The 26,916-nt window shown below is 37.8% G+C and overlaps 1 protein-coding gene across 15 annotated transcripts in view; it reads right to left on the bottom strand.

Annotated features, from left to right (window-relative positions):
• ABI1 (abl interactor 1) overlaps nucleotides 1-26,916 on the bottom strand; it is a 114,971-nt gene that overhangs the window by 49,410 nt on the left and 38,645 nt on the right. For all 15 annotated transcript variants that reach the window (XM_081062614.1, XM_081062610.1, XM_081062616.1 and 12 more), the window contains exon 2: nucleotides 24,406-24,573. In XM_081062614.1, the coding sequence (XP_080918740.1) occupies nucleotides 24,406-24,573 (168 nt within the window). The remainder of the gene's footprint in view (nucleotides 1-24,405; nucleotides 24,574-26,916) is intronic.

Here is a 26,916-nt window from a genome sequence, read left to right as displayed (position 1 = left end):
GCAGTACACAGTTTTATATCTGAGTTTTAGTTATGCATGATGCCAACTGGCTATAAAAACAGCTCACCCATCAGTGCTGTTTCCTTTTTCCCAGCATCACCTAACACCTACTTCGCCCGCTGTTTCTGCCTGCTGTTGGTTCGCCTGAGGTCATCTTTGTCTTTTACATTTTGTTCAGAGGAAGGCTGGCTGAAGAGCAAGTACTGTATCATTACCACAGGAAGAATGCTTGGTTGGCTTACTCTGGAATAGAACCTAAAGACAAAACTTTGCCCCTATTCTCATTAGCCTAAAAAAATACTAATAATATCTCTGGTCCTTTATGGTTGATGGTCCAAGTCTCTTTCATTCTTTGTTCATTCAGAAGGGGGATGATGGGTTGGTGTGTATGCATGTTAGACGGTAACTAGAATAAGGAACAGCTTGGATTATTATAACTATGAATTTTACAGATCAGTAATTGTTTAAAAGAGGGGAGGAGGAAGTGGAGAGGGGAGTAGAGGGGAGGAGAGGAGGATGGAGAAATTAGATTTCCTATACCCTACTTTTAAGTACGAAACAAGGCACATATAGAAAGTTCCTGTCAAGATGGCAAAAAAGATAAACACTGTGCTCACTTCCTCCCATAACCACATTAAAATTACAACTAAATTATAGAACAATCAACCTGGAGAAACATCTGAAGTCTAGCTGAACAGAAGTGTTATCACTAAGCATATAAAAAAGAAGCCACGTCGAGGCTGGTAGGAGGCGAAGACAAATGTAACAGACTGGCCCGGAACCCACGTGTGGCAGTTGAGAATCAGAAGAGGTACCTCAGCTGCAGAGGTTCCCCATGAAAAGCAAGGGGTCCCAGGCCCACACCAGGCTCCCCAGTCTGGAGCACGACTATCAGGAAAACAAGCCCCCACAACATCTGGCTGTGCAAATCAGCAGGAGTTCCATCGTTTAAGTGAGATAGAAGGTGGCTGGAAACAAAAGGCGTCCTCTTAAAGGGCCTGTGTATAGACTCCCTCGCTCCCAGGCACTCGCCCTGGGCTCTGGAGGAGGGACAGCAGCTCAGGATGTGTCCGAGACATACAGGGAGGGATAGCTGTGTGGCTTCAAGACGAAGGAAACCACCATTGTCCCTGTATTGGGGCAGCCTACTCCCATGTGGCTGGTGGGCGGACACTGTCTTTCCTGTGTTAAGACCTCCCCACAAGGCCAAATCTGAATTTTCACTGGCCTGGTAAGTCCCACTTATTCCACCCTGGGACCCTGCCCCACCCATTTCATGCACCTCCAGAAGCTGTTTCAGCAGCCTGTGGGCAACTCGTGTTGGCCCACACAGCAGTCTTTCTAGGAGAGCTTTCAGGGGTCTGCAGGCCTCCGGCAAGAATGGTGAGCCTCAGTGTGCTCTGAGCATTTTGTGGAGTGGCCCCAGGCTGAGAACTGGCATCAAATCTGAACCTGCATTAACCCAGTGAATACCCATCTCCCATGCTGATGACTCCCGAGGACTATGCCCCACCCCACTCCCATACCACCCGAGGCTCCTTTAACGGTTGAGACTTATGGAGAGCCGGCAGCTGGGGGCAATACTGGGCCTATTGCTAAGCTACCCCAGGCCTGGCACTGGTGACACAGGCCCCAAATTGCAGGAAGGTCTCTCCCAGGCACCTCCAGCACCAGCACAGGCAGCGACCAACTGTAGGTCACTTTGCAGCTTCTCCCGAGTAGCCCTGGGCATTGAGTCAGTGGCTAACTGTTCTGCACAGCAGCCTCTCCCAAGAGGCCACAGAACCAGCACACCCCATGGCCAGCTTCAAACCACAACAGCCCACCACCTGACTTGCCCCACAAGCAACACACTAAAAGGCACCAGACATCAGTGGTGTGAATCCTGACCCATGGGGTCAGCCCACACACACAGTTCATACATTGAGGTTGTGGCTATTCCTCACAGTTAGTGAGCCTGAGAGTGTCAACCCCACCCACTGATGTGACAACAGAAATCAAGGCTCAACTACAATAGGAAGGCACACAACAACCGACACAAGGGACACTCCTGGAGCATGTGGCTCAAGTGACGGGGAGACTGTGCCACTGGGCCCACAGGACTCCTATTACTTAAGGCCACCCTACTGAGAGACATAGCAGATCTACCTAACATAAAGAAACAAACACAGAGAAGCAGCCGAAATGAGGAAACAAAAAAACATCCCAAATGGGAGAAAAAGAAAATGCCAGGAAAATAAATAAATGAAATGGAGGCAAGCAATCTATCAGATATAGAGTTCAACATACTGGTTATAATGAAGTTATAGTGAGAACTCAGAACTTCTCGCAGTGAGAACTTCAACAAAGAAATAGTAAGGAATAAAAGAAGGACACAGAATCCATAAAAAAAGAATGTGTCAAAAACGAAAAACATAACTGAAATAAGAATACACTAGAAAGAATCAACAGATTAGACAGAACAGAGAATCAAATCAGCAATTTAGAAGGTAGCAGAAAACACTCATTCGGAACAACAAAAAGAAAAAGAAATGAGGATAGCTTAAGGGACCTCTGGAATGAATCAAGCATAGCAACATTCCCATCATGGATGTACCAGAAGGACAGAACAGAGTACAGGGATTGAGAATCTATTTGAAGAAATAATGACTGACAGACAAAGACAAATACTATATGATCTCACTTACATGTGGAATCTAAGGAATAGAACAAATGAACAAACCAATCAGAAACAGTCTCACAGATATAGGTAAAAAACAGGGTTGCTAGATGGGAGAGGGGTGGGGATGAGGAAGAAGGTGAGAGGATTAGAAAGCACAACTGGTAACCACAAGATTGCCATGGGGATATGAAAGACAGTTTGGGGAATATTTATCAATAACATAGAGATTTTATAGGATATTTGATGGACACTTGTCTTATTAGGGAGACCACTTCATGCACAGTGTAGGTTCCTGACCACTGCAGTGTACACCTGAAGCTGAATAATAATGAATGTCAACTATAATTTTATATATTTACATATATATATTTAAATATAATTTTATATATAATATGTATATTCACAAGATGTGAAGTATAGCATAAGGAATAGTCAGTGGAACTGTAACAGCTATATATGATATCACAGGTGTACTAGATTGAGGGTACATTATATCCCTCACAAAGGGGGGTTATCACTTTGTGAGGGGTATAAATGTCTATTACATTGTTTTGTATACCTGAAGCTAATAATAAAAAATATTTTTAAAAAAAGAGAATGACTGAAAACTTCCCTAACCTGGCAAAAGAAATAGACTTACAAGTCCAGGATGTGCAGATGAATCCAAAGAGACCAACACCAAAACACATACAGTGGTACCTCGGTTTTTGAACATAATTTGTTCCAGAAGACCGTTCAAGTTCTGATACATCCGAAAACCAAGGCATGGTTTCCCCATAGAAAGTAATGCAAAATGGATTAATCCATTCCAGACATTTAAAATCAGCCCCTAATACTGCAAATCTAGCATGAATTTTACTATCTAATGATACCATAGATCCACTGGGTGTTCGAAAACCAAAATGTTCATCCACAGAGATGTTCGAAAACCAAGGTACCACTGTAATTAAAATGCCAAAAGTTGGGGCGGCCAGATGGCTCAGTTGGTTAGAGCGCAAGCTCTGAACAAGGGTTGCTGGCTTGATTCCCACATGGGCCAGCGAGTTATGCCCTCCACAACTAGATTGAAGATAACGAGCTACAGCTGAGCTGCAAGAGGGACAGCCAGATAGCTCAATTGTTAGAGCACAAACTCTCAACAACAAGCCTGAGGGTTCAATTCCCACATAGGATGGCAGCCTGAGTCCCCTGCAACTAAGATTGAAAATGGCAACTGGACTGGGAGCTGAGCTGCGCCCTCCACAACTAGACTGAAGGACAACGACTTTGGAGCTGATGGGCCCTGGAGAAACACACTGTCCCCCAATATTTCACAATAAAATTTAAAAAATAAATAAAATGCCAAAAGTTAAAGACAAAGATCTTAAAAGGAGCAAGAAAAAGGCAGTTGGTTACCTACAAGAGGATACCCATAAGACTGTCAGATGATTTCTCAACAGAAATTTTGCAGATCAAGAAGGGATTGGCATGAAATTTTCAAAGTGATGAAAAGTAAGAACCAACAACCAACATTACTCTGCCCAGCAAAGCTATCATTTGGAATCAAAGGACAGATAAAGAGCTTCCCAGACAAGACAAAGCTAAAGGAGTTCATCACCACCAAACAAGTATTACAAAAAATGTTAAAGGGACTTCTTTAAGGAAAAGAAGAGGGACACAATGGGATTTATAGATGATATAATACAGAATTGTACACCTGAAATCTATGTAAATTTACTAACAATTGTCATCCCAACAAATCTAATTTATTAAAAAAAAAAAAGAAAAGAAGAGGGAAAAATAAGAACACAAACATGAATAATAAAGTGGCAATAACTATGTACCTATCAATAATTACTTTAAATATAAATTGATTAAATGTTCCTATCAAAAGACATAGGGTAGCAGAATGGATAAGAAAAAAGACCCATACACATGCTGTCTACAAGAGACTGATTTCAGACCAAAAGACACACACAGACTAAAAGTAAAGGGATGGAAACAGATACTTCATGCAAATGAAAACGGACAAAAAAAGATGGGGTAGCAATACTTACATCCCACAAAACAGACTAGAACAAAGGCTATAATAAGAGTCAAAGAAGGGTATTTCATAATGATAAAGGGATCAATTCAACAGGAGGATATATAACCCTTATAAACATTTATGCACCCAACACAGAAGCACCTAAATACATAAAGCAAATATTAACTAACATAAAGGGAAAGACTGACAGTAATACAGTCATAGAAGACTTTTAAGCCCCAGTGACATCAAGAGATCTTCCAGACAGAAAACAACAAGAAAACAGCTTCAAATGACACACTAGACAAGGTTTTCAATTGATATTTTTAAAGTATTTCAGCCAAAGCAACAGAATATACATTCTTTTTAAGTGCCCAAGAAACATTTTCCAAGATAGACCACACGTTAGGCCATAAAACAAGTCTCAATAAATTTAAGATGAAATCATACCAAGCATTAACTCTCCAACCACAATGGTATGAAACTAGAAATCATTTATAAGAAAAAAACTGAAAAAATATAAACACAAGAAGGCTAAATAACATGCTACTAAACAATGAATGGGTGAACAATGAGATCAAGGAAGAAATCAAAAGATACCTTGAGACAAACAAAAATAAAAACACAGTGACTCAAAATCTATGGGACACAGCGAAAGCAGTCCTAAAAGGGAAATTCATAACAATACAGAGCTACCTCAAGAAACAGGAAAAATCCTAAATAAACAATCTAACCCTACACCTAACAGACCTAGAAAAAGAACAGCAAACAAAGCCGAATGTGAGTAGGAAGAAGGAAATAATAAAGATCAGCGCGAAAATAACTGAAATAAGAGTCTAAAAAAACAATACAAACGATCAATGAAACAAGAGCTGGTTCTTTGAAACTATAAACAAAATTGAGAAACCTTTAAAACCAGACTCATCAAGAAAGAGAGAGAGGGCCCAAATAAGAAATGAAAGAGAAGTGAAATCTGACACCACAGAAATACAAAGGATTATAAAAGGATTATAAAAGGATTATAAAAATTACATGCCGATAAATTTGACAATCCGGAAAAAATGGTTGAATTCCTAGGAACATTCAATCTTTCAAGACTGAAACAAGAAGAAACAAAATACGAACAGACCAATCACTACTAATGAAATCAAATCAGTGCTCAAAAAACTCCCCACACAAAAAAAAATCCTGGACCAGATGGCTTCTTCACAAGTGAATTTTACCAAACATTCAAAGAAGAATTAGCACTTATCCTACTCAAGCCTATTACAAAAAATTCTAGAGGAAGGAAGGATCTCAACTTCATTTTATGAGTCCACCATTACCCTGATTCCAGAAGCCAGACACTGAAGACAGATGAAGACATTACAAACAAAGAAAATATTGGTCAATGTCCTTGATGAACATAGATGCAAAAATCCTCAACAAAATATTAGCAAACCAAATTCAGCAATACATTAAAAAGATCATAAACCATGATCAAGTGGGATTCGTTCCTGGTATACAACATTGATTCACTATTTGCAAATCAATTAATGTAACACACTACATAAACAAAATGAAGGATAAAAATCATATGATGATATCAATAGGCACAGAAAAACCATTTGACAAATCCAGCAACCATTTATGATAAAAACACTCAGCAAAGTGGGAATAGAGGGCACATGTCACATAATAAGGGACATATATAACAACAAGTAACATATTCAACAAGGAAAAACCTAAAAGCATTCTCCTTAAGATCAAGAACAAGACAAGGATGCCCACTTTCACACTTTTAGTCAACATAGTATTGGAAGTCCTAGCCACAGCAATCAGATAAGAAAAGGAAACTGAAGGCATCCATCTTGGAAAGAAAGAAGTACAACTGTCATTATTTGCAGATGACGCAATACTACATACAGAGAACCCTAAAGATTCCAGCAAAACACTATTAGAACTGATAACGTGAATTCAGTAAAGTAGAAGAATACAAAATTAATATTCAGAAATAAGTTATATTTTTATACACCAATAATGAACTGTCAGAAAGAGAAATTAAGAAAATCCATTTACAGTCGCATCAAAAAATAAAGTAAAATAAAATAAAATAAAATATCTAGGAATAAATTTAACCAAGGAGGTAAAAGACTCAAAAATTTATAAAACATTGAGGAAAGAAACTTAAGAAGTTACAAATAAATGAAAGCATATTCCATGCTCATGGATAGGAAGAACTAACATCACTAAAATGTCCTTACTACCCAAAGCAATCTACAGATTCAATGCAATAGCTATCAAAATACCAATGTCATTTTTCATAAAACTATAATAATCCTAAAATATATCACCAGACCAGTCCACAAGCAAAGGGAGACGTGAAAGCTGACATCTGAAGGCCAAAAGAGCCATGGCCTTGGAAAGGGCCACCACACTATTGGTGGTTCTCGCTGTGCAACTTGGAGAAGACACAATACTCTCCAGCTCCACCGTTACTACTAATATGAGTAATGTTTATAAAATTCTTACCTAATAAACAATTTAGGACAGTCATGTTTGTTTAAACGTGTTCTTTAATTTGTTAAAACTAGTCTGCAGATTGTTTTTGTGAATGGACTGTCAAATTATGAAAGTTAAAAGTACAATAATGTTTGAAGACTAAATGATGGTGTATCTTGTTTCTCATAAGATAAATAATTTTGTCTTTGCTTCATCTTATTAGGGAGTTTATATGTCAGTGTTTAATATGTGGTTTGGTATAACAGGTGTAAAATAAATCCTGTGAAAGAAAGAATAAGTTAAAATGGATTAAAGACAAATATACTCCTAAGTCCCCAATCAATAAAACTTTTAGAAGAAAACATAGGCAAAAACTCTCTGACACTGCTCTTAGTAATTTTTTTCCTGATATACTGCCTTGGGCAAGGGAAACAAAAGAAAACATAAATAAATGGGACTACATCAAAGTAAGAAGTTTTGGACAGCAAAGGAAACCATCAATAAAACAAAAAGACCACCTACTGAACGGAAGAAGATACTCACCAATGATAAATCCAGTACGGGGTTAACATCCAAACTTTATAAAGAACTCATGCAACTTAACACCAAAAAAACCTCACTAACAATCCAATTAATAAATAGGCAGGGGACCTAAATAGACATTTATCCAAAGAAGACATACAGATGGCCAATAGACGTATGAAAAGATGTTCAATGTCACTAATCATCAGAGAAAGGCAAATTAAAACCACAATGAGATATCATCTCACACCTGTCAGAATGGCTCTCATCAATAAATCAACAAGTATTGGTGAGGATGTGGAGAAAACGGACCCCTCAAGCACCGTTGATGGTACTGCAAATTGGTATAGCCACTATGGCAAACAGTATAGAGGTTCCTCAAAAAATTAAAAATACTGCAATGTACACCTGAAGCTGAACAATAATGAACACCAACCATAATTTTATATATATATATATATATGTATATATATATGTATACGTATGTATGTATATATTTACAAGAGGCAGAGTACAGCATTGGGAGTGGAGACAGTGGAAATGTAATGGCTCGGTGCGATGTCAGAGAGATAATGGATGGGGGAGGGGGGTCCACAGTGTGAGGGATATAAATGATAAATGTCTAAGTATTACTTTGTTTTGTGCACCTGAAACTAATAAAAAATATATTTTAAAAAGAAGCCAAGGGAAGAAAAAAATGCATAAGGGGCAAAGGAACTATTTGGCGCCTCTTTCATAAGAGCTCTGCCCTAATGGCTTCATCACCTACAGAGGCCTCCAACTCCAAATCCCAGCACCTTGGGGATAAGATTTCAACAGAATAATTTTGGGAAGACACAGACATTTAGTCTAGCAAGAACTTATACTTGCAGGAAATGCTTGAAATGTATAGAGACAGTCTTCAGCCACTAAGGCTAAGTTTAGTCCTTTTGGGACATCAGAGAATTCTCTGTGGAAAGGAACATTTCGAAAGTAATGAATATAGCAAATATTCTGTATGAACTCAACCATCAGCAAACTTCAACTGTGAAGAAATTCTGATTGTGTAATGAAAATGGGAAAGCTTTCTATCAAAGACTGAATCTCACTGAGTAGAGAATTCACGTAATGAAGAAAATGTAAACTGTAATAAATGTGTGATAACTTCAGGCAGAAGCCTCCCTTCTCAGTACAGGAGAAAATGCGTAGAGCAGTAGAGACCTCATAGTAGATGGACCAGATGAAAGAAATCTTATGAAGATAATGGATTTGGGAAATCCTGTCAGAAGTCCATCCACAATTAATATATATAAATAATAAATCTAATGAATAGAGCCCCATATCCCATATACTGCATGGTCACCAATAACTATTTACTGTTGTCCTTAGGCCCACGACTCGTCTAAATTTCCCAATCACTCTTTCTTCTGCATGCGGTAATGTCATCAAATTCTATTTAGTGGAATGTGACTATCAGTGGTAAAACAAGTCCCACGAAGACATTTTCATCCTATATATTCTCTGCTGTTTCTTTTCCCTACAATGATGATGGAAAAGTAGCACACGGAAGGAGTCAGGCAGGGTTCAAGAATTACTGTGTGGAACACTTTCTTCCTGTGACTTTTGCAAGGAAGAAAAAACTTGTTCTCTGCTAAGCTGTTATAGGTTTGGATCTACCTGTTACTGACCTGTCTTAGACATTCCTCAGCTCTCACAAGCTATGACTGTGACCTCTGTGAAAAGTGACAAGTGGGTATGTATCAGAAGAGTCACATGGAGGGAACTCCTGACAATATCCTGAATGATCAGTAGCTATAAACCAGAGCTCTTCTCTATTATTAATCATGTAAATAACAGGATTTGTCTCATGTTTTCTTACGATTACATTTAGCTTGTGTACCTTTTGTAGCGATACAAAGAAATATTGAGGATTTCTCGGTACATCATAATAGGACACACATACTGTTAAAAAGGTCTGATGAACTGTGATATTATATTGGATTATTTGGTGAAAAAAAATTAAAAATAGAACCACCTTATGACCCAGCAATTCCACTTCTCGGTATTTATCCAAAGAAATCAGAACTCTCATTCAGAAAGATATACACCCCTACATTCATTGCAGCATTATTTACAACAGCCAACATATGGAAGCAATCTAAATGCCCATCAATAGATGATTAGATAAAGAAAATGTGGTGTGTCTATATACAATGGAATACTACCCAGCAATAAAAAAGAATGAAATCTTACCATCTGCGACAACATGGATGGATCTGGAAGATGTTATGCTAAGTAAAATAAGTCAGACAGAGAAAGACAAAAACCATCTGATCTCACTTATATGTGGAATCTAAACGACAAAAGAAACAAACTAAAAGAACAGAGACAAACTCATAGATACAAGGAACAAGCTGATGGTTGCCAGATGAGAGGAGAATTGGGGGTGAAGTGGGAAAGGTGAAGGGATTAAAAAGTACAAAGTGTTATTATGAAATAGTCACAGGGATGTAAAGCATAGGGAAATTAGTCAATAATATAGTAATAAATATGTATAGTGCCAGGCGGGTACTAGACTAGTCAGGGGGGTCACTTCTTAAATTATATAAATGTCTAACCACTGTGCTGTACACCTGAAACTAATATAATACGGAATGACAACTGTAATAGAAAAAATTTTTAAAGGCAGGGAAAAAAGAAGAAAGGAATAAGACGTTCAAATAGCCAGGTATAAAACAAGTAAGTTATGGGGGTGCACAGTACAGCACAGGGACAGTCAATAACATTATGACAGCATTGTACAGTGTCAGATGGTTGCTGGGTTTATCATGGTGATCGCTTCTTCAGGCATATAAATATTGAATGACTATGGTATAACTATTGTATGTTAGCTATATTTTAATAAAAATCCTAAAAAACTAAAATAAAACAAGGCACATATGTTAGAAAGATTACCATTAATGTGATTAAAATAGGGAATTTCAGTTATCTAAAATACTATTCTTCTATAGAATTATCAATTTGAGAAATCTACTTATATAAATACACCACCCTTCAAGCATCACTCACTACATGAAGAGTAGCTTTGAGAAACTTCCTACAAACTACATCTTTTGATCTAATGTTCATTCTATAGCAGCAAAAATTTTATAAAACAAACTGACAAAGCAATCCTCAAATGACTTTTACACAAACTTCAATATGAACAGAATTAAATCACAGACTCAACCATAAAACAAACACATTATCCCTTGGTTCTTATTTATTTCAGTCCATAAAACCTTGAATTTGGTATCTGCTGTATAAAAAAGAAAATTTGACTGGCTTTTGTCCCTAGTTCCTAGGAAGAAGGTTTTGCCCCTTAGAGTTCCCCAGTGACAGACAGGGGTGTCTTTTATGCTACCACAATAGCTCAGGACAGAGGCTGGTCACTAGAAAGACCAACAATGTGATGGAAGGGTTAAGGTTTTGAGTCTCTCCAATCTCTGGGTGGGGAGAAGAGCTAGAGATGGAGCTGAGTCATGTAGCCACTGGTTTGACCCATCACGTCTACATCTGACACCAACGTTCAGCTGAGCTTCCTGACTGGTGAACACAGTGAAGTGCCAGGAGAATGATATACCCTGACTTCCCAAAGGGCCCAGAAACCCTGTGTTTAGGACTGTCCAGGACTTCACTCTGTGTGTCTCTTCATTTGCCTGGTCCTGAGCTGTATCCTTTTAAATAAAAGTGTCATCACAAGGACAGTGTTTTCCTGAATTCTGTTAGTAATTCTAGTAAATTATCAAACCTGATGGGGGTTGTAGAAACCCCCCAGATGAGAACCAGATGGTCCAAAGTGTGTGTAGAAGGGGCTTCAACTTGCCAGTGGCATCTGAAGTGAAGGCAGTCTGGACTCCAGGTGGTTGGTGTCAAAATAGCACTGTGGTGTCAGAATACCAAAGCTCTACTGGAGCTGCTTCCATCATTTCCTACACAAGCTAACCTCTCTCTATATGCTAAAGATATCACGCAATGAAGCCATAAACTTACAGAATTTGTATCGTTATGTAATCTGCACAACCCCATTCCTCACAATTTCTGGCTTCTTCAGAAATACCAGCAAATCAACCTCCAGGAAAATTCTCTTTTAAAAAAGTTACTATAAGTAATTGGAAAAATTGGTGTTACATCCCAAATACATTTAAAAATTTTTTTAAATAATGTTTATATAACACTAAATGGGGGGTCGTCAAACTTGTTCTGGACAGAACCAGAGAGTAAATATTTTAAGCTTTGCAGGCCATATGGTCTCTGTCATAATTATTCAACTATATCACTACAGTGGTGAAAGCAGTCATAGCACTATGTAAACAAAGGAACACTGCTATATTCCAGTATAACTTAATTTGCAAAAATGGCTGGGGGGGGTTGGCCGGTTAGCTCAGTTGGTTAGAGCGTGGAGCTGGTAGCTCCAAGGTTGCCGGTTCAATCCCCGCATGGGCCACTGTGAGCTGCACCCTCCTTTTAAAAAAAAGGGAGGGGGTGCGGTTGTAAACTGGATTTAGCCTACACAAATCATAGTTTACTGGTCCCTGCAGTGGGTAACTATTCAAACAAACAATATATGTAAGTTGTTTGATGGCATGAAGCTCTAGTATCACACCAATAACTAATAGCCTTAGAGACAGGATTAGTACATTTTAAGAAAATGAATTTAAAGTAAACATATACGTGTACTTTAACAATACAAATCGTGTTAGCTAATGTATGTATCTTTATGATACAAATCATGTTAAATAACATACAATTTTAATGATACAAATCATGTTAGCTAATATATATTTTAATGATTCAAATCGTATGTTGGCTAATATATGTATGTTTTAATAATAGTAATCATATGTTAACTAACATGTATGTGTTTGTGTGTGTGTGTGTGTTTGTGTATGTGTAATGGGAAGGGGAAAAAAGGGAAGAAGAGAGGACCAGAGCTATTCCAGAAATCTTTGTTACATTTTACAGTACTTCTATTTAACTTCAAAATTTTCAGATGTTTAAAACATTAAAATTCAAAACTTCCATCAACTATCATGAAGGCACAAGGCACTATGCTACATGCTATGAGTCCCTGGCAGAATAACTAATTTTGAAACAGTTATTCATGTAAGTAAGTGAATTTTTAAATTTTATTTTAGATAGTAATAAGACAAGCTTTAGTGCCAAGACAAACTTTATTCCTCCAACTTCCCCAAACATTTCTATGCTCTACAGTATGTATTTACATTCAGAAAAGAATCTATATCCTATATTAGTATACCTTCACCAGTTTGTTCCCCTAAAGTTTACCTTGTTAATAACTATAATTAAATCAAGAATGCTTCATTAATCTGAATTTAACAAGTGTCCTCCCTCCAAAAAGGGGCTGAGGAAGTTTGCCCTAAATCATTTGATTTGGGGCCTCAACATTTACAAGAAAAACAGAGAAAAGTGAGCAACTGTTTAGGTCAGATATCAGTCTTGAAATAATGAAGTTAAAGATAACAACTACTATTCTATATAATAGGGCTTTGGCAGGAAATCTGGAGAATTTTTCACATTTTCCTCATGATTTTGAGGATATTATACAATATAATAATATCCTTTAAAAAATACAATTTGAATCCGTATCATGAAGATGACAAGAATCAATTGCTACCGAAGATTTACACAAATATAAAGTCATACCACATTTAGAACTGATTTGTCATAACATGTGTAGTAATTTCCTTATGCTGCTGTAACAAATTACTACAAACTTTGTGGCTTAAAACAACAAATTATTATTCTATTCCAGTTCTGGAAGCCAGAAACCCAAACCAAATCTCTAGTGTACTAAATCAAGGTATCAAAAGGGTCATGCTCCCTTCTACAGTTTCAGGGATGAATCTACTTCCTTGCTTCTTTCAGCTTCTGGTGGCTACTGCTATTCCTTGGCTTGTCACAACATCATTCTAATCTCTGCTCTCACTGTCATTTCAATTTCTGCTCTCTGCTCTTCTGTATCAAATTCTCCTCTGCCTCCCTCTTAAAAGGACATTTGTGATTACATTTATAGCACCTGGATAATCAGGGTAATCTCCCCATCACAAGATCCTTAACGTGTATCTTCAAAATCCCTTTTGTCAGAAGAAATACCATTCACATTTCCAGGGATTAGGAACTGGGTATCTTTGGGGAGTCATTACTCAGCCTAGCAGCCTTGATGTTATGGATAAAGGTGCCAAAAATACCACTAAAGTCAGTAAGGATGGACCAAGAATTGTATAACAAAGAGCGAGAAAAAACTATACATGGAGACATATCACATATTTGGGATATTTTTATAAATAAAAGTATGATGGCCAGTATATGATATTGGGAATACAGACCGTGTTTCCCCGAAAATAAGACCTAACCGGAAAATAAGCCCTAGCATGATTTTTCAGGATGACATCCCCTGAACATAATCCCTACTGCATCTTTTGGAGCAAAAAATAATATAAAACCCGGTCTTATTTTAGGGGAAACGCGGTACCATAGAGACATTATGTTAATAACCCATAATGTAATGGTTCTCCAACTTGTGGTCCAAAGACCCCTGTGGTCCTCAAAATCCTACCTTCTCAATTTATCTATGTATGCAAGACGTTTTTTATATATATAAATTTTATTGGGGAATATTGGGGGACAGTGTTTCTCCAGGGCCCATCAGTTCCAAGCAGTTGTCCTTCAATCTACTTATGGAGGTATGCCAGACTTTCTTCATGTACTTCAACCAAAACAACTTATCCCAACATACTAAATTCAAAAATACATATAAGATTCTAGCTCTTACTAAACAAAATACTGAAAAGATTTGCAGAAATGTAAAAAACAAATGTCACTCATCTCACATTTTTTTGTTTTGGACAACAGTTATTTTCCATTAATATGTTACTTGTATTAACATGTAACAAGTTAATTTAATTGTTAAATGGGTAAATTTTTTTTTTTTAATTTATCAGGTTGAATTTCTGCTATAAGTCCTGCAAGATCTTCCCATTATAAACGAAAGCCCTTTTGGATCCTCAATAATTTAAGATACTAAGGGAACCCAGGAACCAAAAGTTTAAGCACCCAGAGCAATTCCATTATAGGAACAACACTATCTCCCTAGTGCCTGTACTAACTGCCTCGATAGTCAAACCTAAATCTAGGTTTACCATGATAAAAGAAAGTCTTCATAATGATAAAGGAGTCAATTTTTTATCAATAGGACACTACAAGCCTAAGCATTTATGCACCTAACAAAACAGTTTCAGAATACATAAAATAAAAATACAGAGAAATACATTAATCCAAAATTCTAACTAGAGATTACAACATGCCTTCCTCAATAATCAATAAAACAAGTAGACAATAAATCAATAAGGATATCAAAGAATTACATAATATTATCAACAAACTTGACCTAAGGAGATTTACAGAACATTCCACACAACCGCAAACAAAATACACTTTCTTCCCAAGTGCACCCAAAACACTTACCAAGATAAGACTACATTCTAGGTTACAAAAAAATTCTTAATGAATTTTAAAAGGCTGAAATCATATAAAGAATATTCGCTGGAGATCCAAGATGGCAGAGATAAACACTGTGCCTGCTTCCTACCATGAATACATTAAAATTAAAACTAAATTATAGAACAATCAACCTGCAGAACCATCTGATGTCTGGCTGAAAATCAGTTTTATAACTAAGGACATAAAGAAGAAGCCATTGGAGACTGGCAGGAGGGGCAGAGATGCGAGAGGCTGGTCCCAAACCTCCGTGTGGGGACTGAAAATAGGGAGGGTACCTCGGCCACAGAAGGTCCCCCTGGAGGAGCAAAGAACCCCAGCCCCACTTCTGGCTCCCCAGCCTGGAGTACTGATGTCTGGAAGAGAAGCTCCCACATCTGGCTGTGAAAAACAGTGGGGATTCCGACCATCCAGGTGGGACGGAAGGCTGCAGGAAACCCAGACATCCACTTTGACAGCCTGTGCACGGACTCACTAGCTCACAGGCACTCACCTTGGGCTCCAGTGGAGAGACAGTGACTGGGGAGGGAAGCGTCAGAGGCATACAGGGAGAAGACTGAGCTATGTGGCTTCAAGGCCAGGGCTTGAGGACAGTTGCCATTATCCATGTGTGGGGTCCACCTTCCATGCAGCCAGGCACGCAGCCACCATCATAAACATGCTGAGCAGACCCCTACCCTTACAGCTAAATCTGAACCTGACTGGTCTGGTGAGCTCCAGGGCTCCACCCTGCTGACTCACTGGGACCATGCCAAACCCAACTCCCCCAACTCAAGAGGCACTCAAGAGGCTCAGCTAGCAACCAGCCCCACTCACATTGCACTCTTTCCTGGAAAACTTGCAAAGTCCAAGGCACCAGGAAAGTAACGACTGGCCTCTGGGTGCGCTGAGACTTTTCCTGAGTATTTCCAGTCTCAGCACTGGCACCAGACCAGAATCTACATTAAACTGGTGAACACATTCTTCCCACTCTAGTGACTCCCTGAGACCCTGCCTCACCCAACATGAATATAACACTAAGCTTTATCACTGGGAACTTTAAGGAAGCCAGCAGATAGCAACAGGACTCAGGGTGTCTTGGCTTTTTGCGGTACCTCAGGTCCCATACTGGTGGTGGCTGTCCTCAGTTGGCAGTGTAGACTCTCCCACATGCCTCCAGGTTTAGCACCAGCAGCAAAAAATCGCAGATCACTGTGTAGGGCGGATCCTGACCGGTCACAGTCAGTGGGTGACCTGGCCCTGCCCCAGAGCCAACATACCTGGAGGCTGGCTCCAAACCACAGCAGAACAAGGCCCAATTAGCCCCACAAATGGCACACACAAAGGGCGATCTCAATAGGTACAAGAGCCCGCTGCGGCAAACCCCACTCAATGGGAGTAAGCTTCCCACACAGCAGCCCGGAAGCTGGGAACATGACCAAACCCTGAGGGTCAATCGCACCCACTGATATGCCAATAGCAAACAAGGCTAAACTGTAACAGGAGGGAAAACACAATCCACACAAGAGACACTCCTGAAGCACCCAGAGCAGGTGACCGGACAGACTGTGCCAGGGCCCCACAGGACACCTACTACATAAGGCCACCCGGCCGAGACTACAAGACATAGCAGATCCACCTCATACATAAAAACGAACACAGAGAAGCAGCCAAAATGAAGAAACAAAGAAATATATCCAAAATAAAAGAACAGAGAAAACTCCAGAAAAAGAACTAAATAAAATGTAGGCAAGCAACCTACCAAAGACAGAGTTCGAAACAATGGTTATACAGATGCTCAAAGAACTCAGTGAGAACTTCAACAAAGAGACAGCAAGCACCAAAAAAAGGACATGGAACTCACGAAACAGAACCAGTCAGAAGTGAAGAATACAATAACTGAAATGAATAAAGCACCTGAATGAATAAAACTGAAATGAAGAAATCACCACCAGAGGAGATGAAGCAGAGGACTGAATCAGTGATTTGGAATACAAGGTAGCATAAAACACCCAATCAGAACAGCAAAAAGAAAAAGAATCCAAAAAAATAAGGATAGTTTAAGAGACCTCTGGGACAACATCAAGCGTAACAACATTCGCATCACAGCGGTACCAGAAGAAGAGAAAGCAAGGGATTGAGAACCTGTTGGAATAAATAATGATTAAAAGCTTTCCTAACCTGGTGAAGGAAACAGACACACAAGTCCAGGAAGCACAGAGAACCCCAAACAAGATGAAACCAAACAGGCCCACACCAAGATATACTGTAATTAGAATGGCAAAGGTTAAAGACAGAGAATCCTAAAAGCAGCAAGAGAAAGGCAACTAGTAACTTATAGTAAGAGAACAGCTATAAGATTGTCAGCTGATTTCTCATTAGAAACGTTGCAGGCCAGAAGGGATGGGCGGGAAATATTCAAAGTGATGAAAAACAAGGGCCTACAATCAAGACCACTCTAACCAGCAAGGCTATCGTTTAAAATTGCAGAACAGATAAAGAGTTTCCCACACAAGAAAAAGCTAAAGAAATTCACTACCACCAAGCTAGTATTACAAGAAATGATAAAAGAACCTCTTTAAGTAAAAGAAAGGAGATAAAACAAATGAAGACTAAAAATACAAATGATAAAATGGCAATAATTATGTACCTATCAATAATTATTTTGTATGTAAATGGATTAAATGCTCCAATCAAAAGACATGCGGGGACTAAATGGACAAGAAAACAAGACCCATGCCTATTCTGTCTACAAGAGAACCACCTCAGATCAAAAGACACACAGACAGAAAGGGGATGGAAAAAGATATTTCACGCAAACATTAACAAGAAAAAGGCTGGGGTACCAATACTTATACCAGATGAAACAAACTTCAAAATGAAGACCATAATAAGAAACAAAGAAAGACATTACATAACAATAAAGGATCAATCCAACTACAGGCTATTACCCTAGTCAATATCTATGCACCCAACATAGGAGCATCTAAATATGCAAAACAAATACTGACGGACAAAAAGGCAGAGATCAACAATAACTCAATCATAGTAGGGAACGTTAACACTCTATTGACACCGATGGACAGATCTTCTAGACAGAAAATCAACACAGAAGCAGCAGCCTTAAATGATGCACTGGGACAGATGGTTTTAATCGATACTTTTAAATCATTTCACCCAAAGCAGCAAAATATACATTATTTTCCAGTGCATCTGGGACATTTTCCACAATAGACCGCGTGCTAGGCCACAAAACAAGTCCCAATAAATTAAAGAAGACTGAAATCATATCAAGTGTCCTCTCTGACCACAATGGTATGAAACTAGAAATCAATTACAAGAAAAAAACTGAAAAACACAAACACAGGGAGGCTAAATAACACGCTACCTAATAATGAATGGGTCAACAATGAAATGGGGGTGGGGGGAGAATCAAAAGATACCTGAGACAAACGAAAATGAAAACACAATGACCCAAAATCTATGGGACACAACAAAACCAGTCCTAAGAGGGAACTTCATAGCAATGCAGCCCTGCTTGAAGAAACAAGAAAAATCTCAAATAAACAGTCTAACTTTACACCTAAGGGAACTGGGGGAAAAAACAGCAAACAAAGCCCAAAGTGAGCACAAGGAAAGAAATAATAAAGATCAGAGTGGAAATAAATGAAATAGAGACTAAAAAAAAAAATACAAAAGATCAATGAAACCAAAAGGTTTGAAAAGATAAACAAAACTGACAAACCTTTAACCAGACTCATCAAGAAAAAAAGAGAAAGGACGCAAAGAAATAAAATCAGAAATGAAAGAGAAGTGACAAGACACCACAGAAATAAAAAAAATTTTAAGAAAATACCACGAGCAACTATATGTGACCAAATTGGACAATCTAGAAGAAATGGATAAATTCCTAGAAGCATACAATACTCCAAGGCTGAATCAAGAAGAAAATCTGAACAGAATGATTACTACCAATGATATCAAACCACTAGTCAACAAGCTCCCAACAAACAGAAGTCCTGGACCAGATGGCTTCACAGGTGAATTTTACCAAAAAAGAATTAACACTTATTCTCAAATATTTCAAAAACTCCAAGAGGACGGAAGGCTCCCAAGGTCATTTATGAAGCCACCATTACCCTGATTCCAAAAGCTGACAAAGGTGTTACCTACCAAAAAATAATACACACACACACACACACACACACACACACACACACACGCCAATATCCCTAATGAATACAAGTGCAAAAATCCTCAAGAAAATATTAGCAAACCAAATTCAGAAACACATTAAAAAGATCATACACCAGAATCAAGTGGGATTCATTCCTAGTGTGCAAGGTTGGTTCAGTATAAGCAAATCAATTAACATATAATACACCACATAAACAAAATGAAAAATAAAAATCATATGGTCATATTAATAGACACAGAAAAAGCATTTGACAAAATCCAGCATCCATTTCTGATAAAAATAAACATAGAGGGAACACGTCTCAACATAACACAGACCATATATGACTAAGCCACAGTTAATATACTCAAGAAAGAAACGCTAAAAGCATTCTCCTTAAGATCAGGAACAAGGCAATGATACCACTTTTATTCACCATAGTATTGGAAGTTCTACCCACGGTAGTCAGGCAACAAAAAGAAACAAAAGACATTCAAACGGGAAAGAAAGAAGTAAAACTGTCAATGTTTGCAAATGACACAATACTATTTATACAGAACCCCAAAGATTCCACCAAAAAACTATTAGAACTGATAAGTACATTTAGTAAAGTATCAAGATACAAAAATCGGTTGCATTTTTTATACACCAATAAAGAACTATCAGAAAGAGAAATTAAGAAAACAACCCCATTTACAATTGCATCAAAAAAATAAATAGGGCAGGCCCGGTGGCTCAGGCGGTTGGAGCTCCGTGCTCCTAACGCCGAAGGCTGCTGGTTTGATTCCCACCTGGGCCAGTGCCAGATAGCTCAGTTGGTTGGAGCACGGGCTCTGAACCACAGGTTGCCTGTTCGACTCCTCAACACCTGCAAGGGATGGTGGGCTGCGCCCCCTGCAACTAAGATTGAACACGGCACCTAGAGCTGAGCTGCTGCTGAGCTCCCGGATGGCTCAGTTGGTTGGACCGCGGGTTCTCAACCACAAGGTTGCCAGTTCAACTCCAGCAAGGGATGGTGGGCTGCAGCTAAAAACAGCAAGATTGAAAGGACAACAACTTGACTTGGAAAACTCCCAGAAGTACACACTGTTCCCCAATAAATTCCTGTTCCCCTTCCCCAATAAAAATCTTTATAAATAAATAAATAAAATACTTAAGAATAGATTTAACCAAGGAAGTAAAAGACCTGTACTCAGAAAATTGTAAGACATTGTAGAGATGAATTTTAAAAAGATACAAATAAATGGAAATGTATGCCATACTCATGGATAGGCAGAATATAGTAAAATTGTCCATACCATCCAAAGCAATATATAGATTCAACACAATCCCTATGAAAATACCAATAGCATTTTTCACAGAACTAGAACAAATAATCCTAAAATTTATACGAAACTATTAAATACCCCAAACAGCCACATCAATCCTGAGAAAGAAGAACAAAGCTGGAGGTATCACACTACCTAATATCAAATTATACTAAAAAGCCATAGTAATCAAAATAGCATGGTATTGGCATAAAAACAGAGACACAGCTCAATAGAACAGTTAGAGAGCCCAGAAATAAGTCCATGCTTATACAGCCATTTAATCTATAACAAAGGAAGCAAGAATTTACATCTATTCAATAAATGGTGCTGAGGGCACTGGACAGATACAGGCAAAAAAAAAACTGGACCACGTTCTTTCGCCATATACAAGAATAAACTCAAAATGGATTAAAGACTTTTTAAATGGCCCAAAACCATAAAACTCCTAGAAGAAAATATAGGAAGTAAACTAGCAAACATCACCCTTAGTAATATTTTTACTGATATATTGCCTCAGGCAAGGGAAATAAAAGAAAAATAAACAAATGAAACTGTATCAAACTAATACGCTTTTGCACAGCAAACTTGGTGGTTTCCATCAACAAAATGAAGACATCCTACCAAACGGGAGAATATATTTGCCAGTGATTATCTGATATGGGATTAATATCCAAAATTTTTTTTAAAAAACTCATACAACACGATACCAAGAAAACAAACAATCCAATTAAAAAATGGGCAGAGGACTTGAATAGACATTTCTCCAAAGAGGACATACAGATGGCCAACAGACATATGAAAAGATGCTCAATATCACTAATTATCAGAGAAATGCAAATAAAAACTGCAATGAGATACCACCTTACTCCTGTCAGAATGGCTGCCATCGGGGCAGCCGGATGGCTCAGTTGGTTGGAGCAACAAGGTTGCCGGTTCTATTCCCGCATGGCATGGTGGGCTGCGCACCCCAAAACAAGACTGATGTGGCGACTGGACTTGGAGGTGGGCTGTGCCCTCCACAACTGGACTGAAGGTTGACAACTTGGCTTGGAGCTCTTGGGTCCTGGAGGGGCACACTGTTCCCCAATTTTCCCCAATAAAAATTTAAAAAATATAAAAAAGAATGGCTATCATCAATAAATCAACAAACAATAAATGTTGGGGAAAAAAAGAACCCTTGTGCACTGTTGGTGCAGCCACTATGGCAAACAGTATGGAGGTTCCTCAAAAAATTAAAAATATAACTACTTTATGACCCAGCAATTCCATTTATGGGTATATTTATCCAAAGGAATCCAAAACAGTAATTCAAAAAAAACGTATAAACCCTATGTTTACTGCAGTGCTAAACAGCACTATTGTAAATACAATAGCCAAGATGTGGAAACAACGAAATGCCAATCAACAGATGATTAGATAAAGAAATTGTGGTACATATATACAATGGAATATTACTCAGCCTTAAAAAGAATGAAATCCCATGTTTCCCCGAAAATAAGACCTAGCCAGACAATCAGCTCCAATGTGTTTTTTGGAGCAAAACTTAATATAAGACCCAGTCTTATAGTATAGTAAAATAAGACTGGGTCTTATATTTTTATTATATTACTCAGTAGTACCTTGGTTTTCGAACATAATCTGTTCCAGAAGACCGTTCCAGTTCTAAAACATTCAAAAACAAAGACACAGTTTCCCCATAGAAAGTAATGCAAAATGGATTAATCCATTCCAGACCTTTAAAATCAACCCCTAAAACTGCAAATTTAGCATGAATTTTACTATCTAATGATACCATAGATCCATAAAATTTACGGTGTTCGTAAACTGAAATGTTTGTCAACAGAGACGTTCGAAAACCAAGGTACCACTGTATTATATTATATTACATTATATACATATATAATATAAATTATAATATAATACATAATATATATTATGTATATATAACATTGTAATATATAATAAAATATATATTACAGTATATATTATATACATTAAATTATACATGTGTATTATATATTATATTACACCTGGTCTTATAGTAAAATAAGACCGGGTCTTATATTAATTTTTGCTCCAAAAGACGCATTAGAGCTGATTGTCCAACGAGGTCTTATTTTCGGGAAAACAGGGTCTTACCATTTGCAACAACATGGATGGACCTACAGGGTTCATGCTAAGTTAAGTAAGTCAGACTGAAAGACAAATACCATACGATCTCACTCATACGTGGAATCTAAAGAACAGAATAAACGAACAAACAAAACACAAATAGACTCAGATACAAAGAACAAAGTGATGGTTGCTAGATAGGAGGAGGATTGGGGGAATGAGTGAGAAAGGTGAAGGGATTAGGAAGTACAAATTGGTAGTAACAAAATGGTAACGGGGATGTTAAATACAGTATGGGGAATACAGTCAGTAATATTGTAAAATCCATGTATGGTATCAGATGGGTACTAGACTTATCGGGGGGATCAGGTCATAACCAGTGAGCTGTACACCTAAAACTAATACAGAATAATATTGGATGTCAATTATAATTGAAAAATATATACTGTACTTTTCCGTGTATAATGTACACCCACATTTTTGGTCCAAACTTTCAGGGAAAAAAATTTTAATTTTTTTTCATTCAAATTTTATTTGTTTACATTTAGGTATTTATTTGTTAACATATTACAGTATAAGAAATTTTATGTAACAATTGTGAAACACAACAACAGATACAAGGTACAAGAAATTTTATGTACCGGTAACAAATTTGCAATATTTACACATCATAGAAGGCCAAGAACTCTTCGTCATTGCAAGTTTATCGTAAATTCAACAAAACCTATGATCATATTCCAGAGTATTATTTTGCATACAGATATCGTTTTTGATTTCTATAGTTATACTTTTAACTCATAAGCCTAAATAAAAGAATTATAAACATGTACATAGATATGGAATTAGTACTTCCCGTGTATAATGCTCATCCTTATTTTTCCCCTTACAAATTTGGGCAAAAAAGTGCACATTATACACAGCAAAATATGGCATATAGTCATGGGATGTAACGTACAGTATAGGGAATACGGTCAATGGTAACAGCCATGTATGATGTCACATGGGTAGTAGACTTGTTGGGTGATCACTTTGTGAGGTGTGTAAATGTCTAATCCTTATCTTGTTTTATACCCCTGAAACTAATAGGAAAAAAAAAAGATTTAAGAGATATTACCACAAATGAAATAACATTTAGGGAGAGAGGAATGTTCAACGAGGACTTGTTAGTAGTTACAGAAGATGAGAAGCGTTTGAATGCATGTTGATAAAAGTTATCATTTTAACCACATTAAGATATTCTCTTTCCCCAAGTTGCTTTAATGTCTTACAATATATGCCGTTATAGATTTTTTAAAAAGAAACTTATCAGTATTAAGAAAATAAAAATATGTAACCTAAAAAGACAAATAGGGTAAGTGGTGATGGTGCAAAAAATGTGAATAAACTTAAACCCATTGAACTATACACTTAAAAATGGTTAAGATGGTAAGTTTCATATTGTGTATATTTTACCACAAAAAAATTTTTCAAAAAAATAGGTTTGCTGAACTCAAAGCTACAGTGAAAAGTGATAATAACTCTAGTCAATAGGTAAGATGAGTAAGAAATCCATACATCCAGGGTTATCTTCTTTGACAATATGTTGCCAGTTGCTTAAATGTGAATTTAAAGCAGTTACCTGTGAGATATGATTGATGGAAGACTCCATTCTCCGAAGCTGCGAGGCTTGGATGTCCAGCAATTGGAGCACATTGTTGGCCAATGCATTTATTTGATAAGCAACACTAGCTAAGGATTGGGTTGTATAGGCTTTGGTCTCTTCTAAAGCTTTTCTCTTGTCTGCAGCCTGAAATAAGAACAAAAATAACAATTCTCACTTAGGTTAACATTCATTAAACATCACCCTATAGAAAGGCAGTTATATTTTTTATTAGAAAAATCCAACTGAATCAAAACTCTTAACGAACCCATCTGATGATAGTCCCAGGACACCTGTGAAGCCATGGCGGAAATCCCTGTTTACCAGGTGGGAATTACTCCCTCCTGAGTAGCTCGTCCACTGAGATCCACTGAAGGAGCCACCAAACACTGACATCAGAGGCACACTGTAACAGCTGGTATTCTCCTGCCTCCCAGCTCCTTCCCTTTTGTGCCCCTTACATAAAACAGGATCGCAATCTGAGATTACCACTTCCCCCCTTTTGGGTTTAAACTGACTCATCCAGCCTTCACCCGGGAACCCCAAAGCACTCCACCCCCAGACCCTAACACAGGCTTGTGCCCCGGGCCCTGCTGCTCACTCTGTGTGAAGCCTACACTGACCTCCCCTGTGGACCCTCGGGGCATACTGTATACCTCCCCCGCCCCCCATCCCCAGACCTGTGAGTAGTGAACTTCTCTATTTCACTTTCCCTTCAGTCTTCTGTTGAACTTTGGCTTACCATCTGATAACACCCCTGGAGTTTCACTTAACAAATGTTAACCCAAAAATCACAACACCCACTAACAAGGACATGGACTAAATCCATTCTAACTCAATCCCCATCAGAAATCCAACCTCCTCTTATCCATTATGATCAAACCTCTGATCTCCACAAAAACTGTGAACCTTATGACCCAATCCTACCCACCCAATTCTTCCTAAACTCCTGCACCTAACTCAGAGTAAGATGGTGAGCAAAGTTCAAAGCAAAGCTCAGAGCTAAATTCAAAGACAAGTGATAAACTTTGGGGTGCGGGGAGCAACTTATATCACAAAGGTAAATACTATTAATATATAATCTAAAAATGAAGGCCAAGATCAATAGTATAAAATACGGAATAGAGATCTAACGGACAGTTGACACGCAGTGCTTGTGTTCAAGTCACCCTTTTTTACTTAATGAGGCCCCAGAGTGCAAGAGCAGTGAGGCTGGCGATTTTGATATGCGAAAGAGAAGCTGTCAAGTGCTCCCTTTAAGGGAAAGGAGAAGTTCTTGACTTAATAAGGACCTAAGGAAAACTGTATCTGAGGTTGCTAAGAATGTATCTTTGATCCATGAAATTGTGAAGGAAAGAGAAATTCATGTTAATTTTGCTGTCTCACCTCAATCTACAAAAGTTACAGCCACAGTGATAAATGCTTATCAATTAAGATGGAGAAGGCATTAAATTTGTGGGTGGAAGACATGAACAGAAATCACATTCACATAACTTTTATTATAGTATACTGTTATAATTGTTCTATTGTAAGTGGTCGTTGTTAATCTCTTACTATAAGTAATTTATACATTTGATGATAGGTATGCACGTAGTATAAGAAATAACATAGTATATATAGGTTCAGTGCTATCCCCAGTTTTGGGACACCATTTGGGGTCTTGGAATGTATTCATCGTGGATAAGGGGGGACTACTATAATAAGGAATGTTGTTGTTATTACCACTGCACCATGATCTCCGGAATATTGCTGAGGTGGAAAAACAATGTTTATAGAATGCTACCATTTAACTAAAAAACGAGGAAAGATAGAAAAATATATGCTTATAATTTTTAAGAAGAATAAACCACTAACATTAAAAAAAAATTAAACATGGGGGAGGGGGTACATAGGTTGGAAGCAACATGGACAGAATTCTTTACACATTACTTTGCCTTATACATTTGTTTTTGGAACTATGTAAATTATACAATTATGAAACAAAATTAAATTTTAAAAAGGACATCCTCACCCCAATAAATAAAAACAATAAATAAAAGGAAAAAAAAGGAATTCCCCAAAATTAAATGCAAAATTAATCATTGAGTCTAAATATGCATCCAATTAGTGGCTTAACCAGAGAGGAAATAGTCTAAAAGTGACTTCAAAGCACAGTAATTTGTATATTCTTAATGGGATTTATTCATAGGACAAAAATAATATAAAGGGGGGAAAAACTGAAGATGTTTTCAATCACTTCATTGCTGACGGTAGTTTTGGAATTATTATCCTGAGAATGTTGTTTATGCAGTGTGGGATAGAGGAAGTCATTAATTATGCTTCTCATTGAGAACTGAGATTTTTGGCATGGCTCAAAAGAGATTCTGATATAAGAACAAAGTTAAGTAAAATCCTGTAGTTCTGGATTTAAACTGAAACCATGAGTTTGAACCCAATTTGTAATTTATCATACGGGTATCATATACCAATATCCTAGCTCTGTCTAGTGAA

Source organism: Rhinolophus hipposideros, assembly GCF_964194185.1.
Source record: "Rhinolophus hipposideros genome assembly, chromosome: 1".
In the NCBI taxonomy this organism is placed as follows: domain Eukaryota; kingdom Metazoa; phylum Chordata; class Mammalia; order Chiroptera; family Rhinolophidae; genus Rhinolophus; species Rhinolophus hipposideros.
Note: the sequence above shows the minus strand (reverse complement) of the source record. Positions and strands in the feature narration are given on the sequence as shown.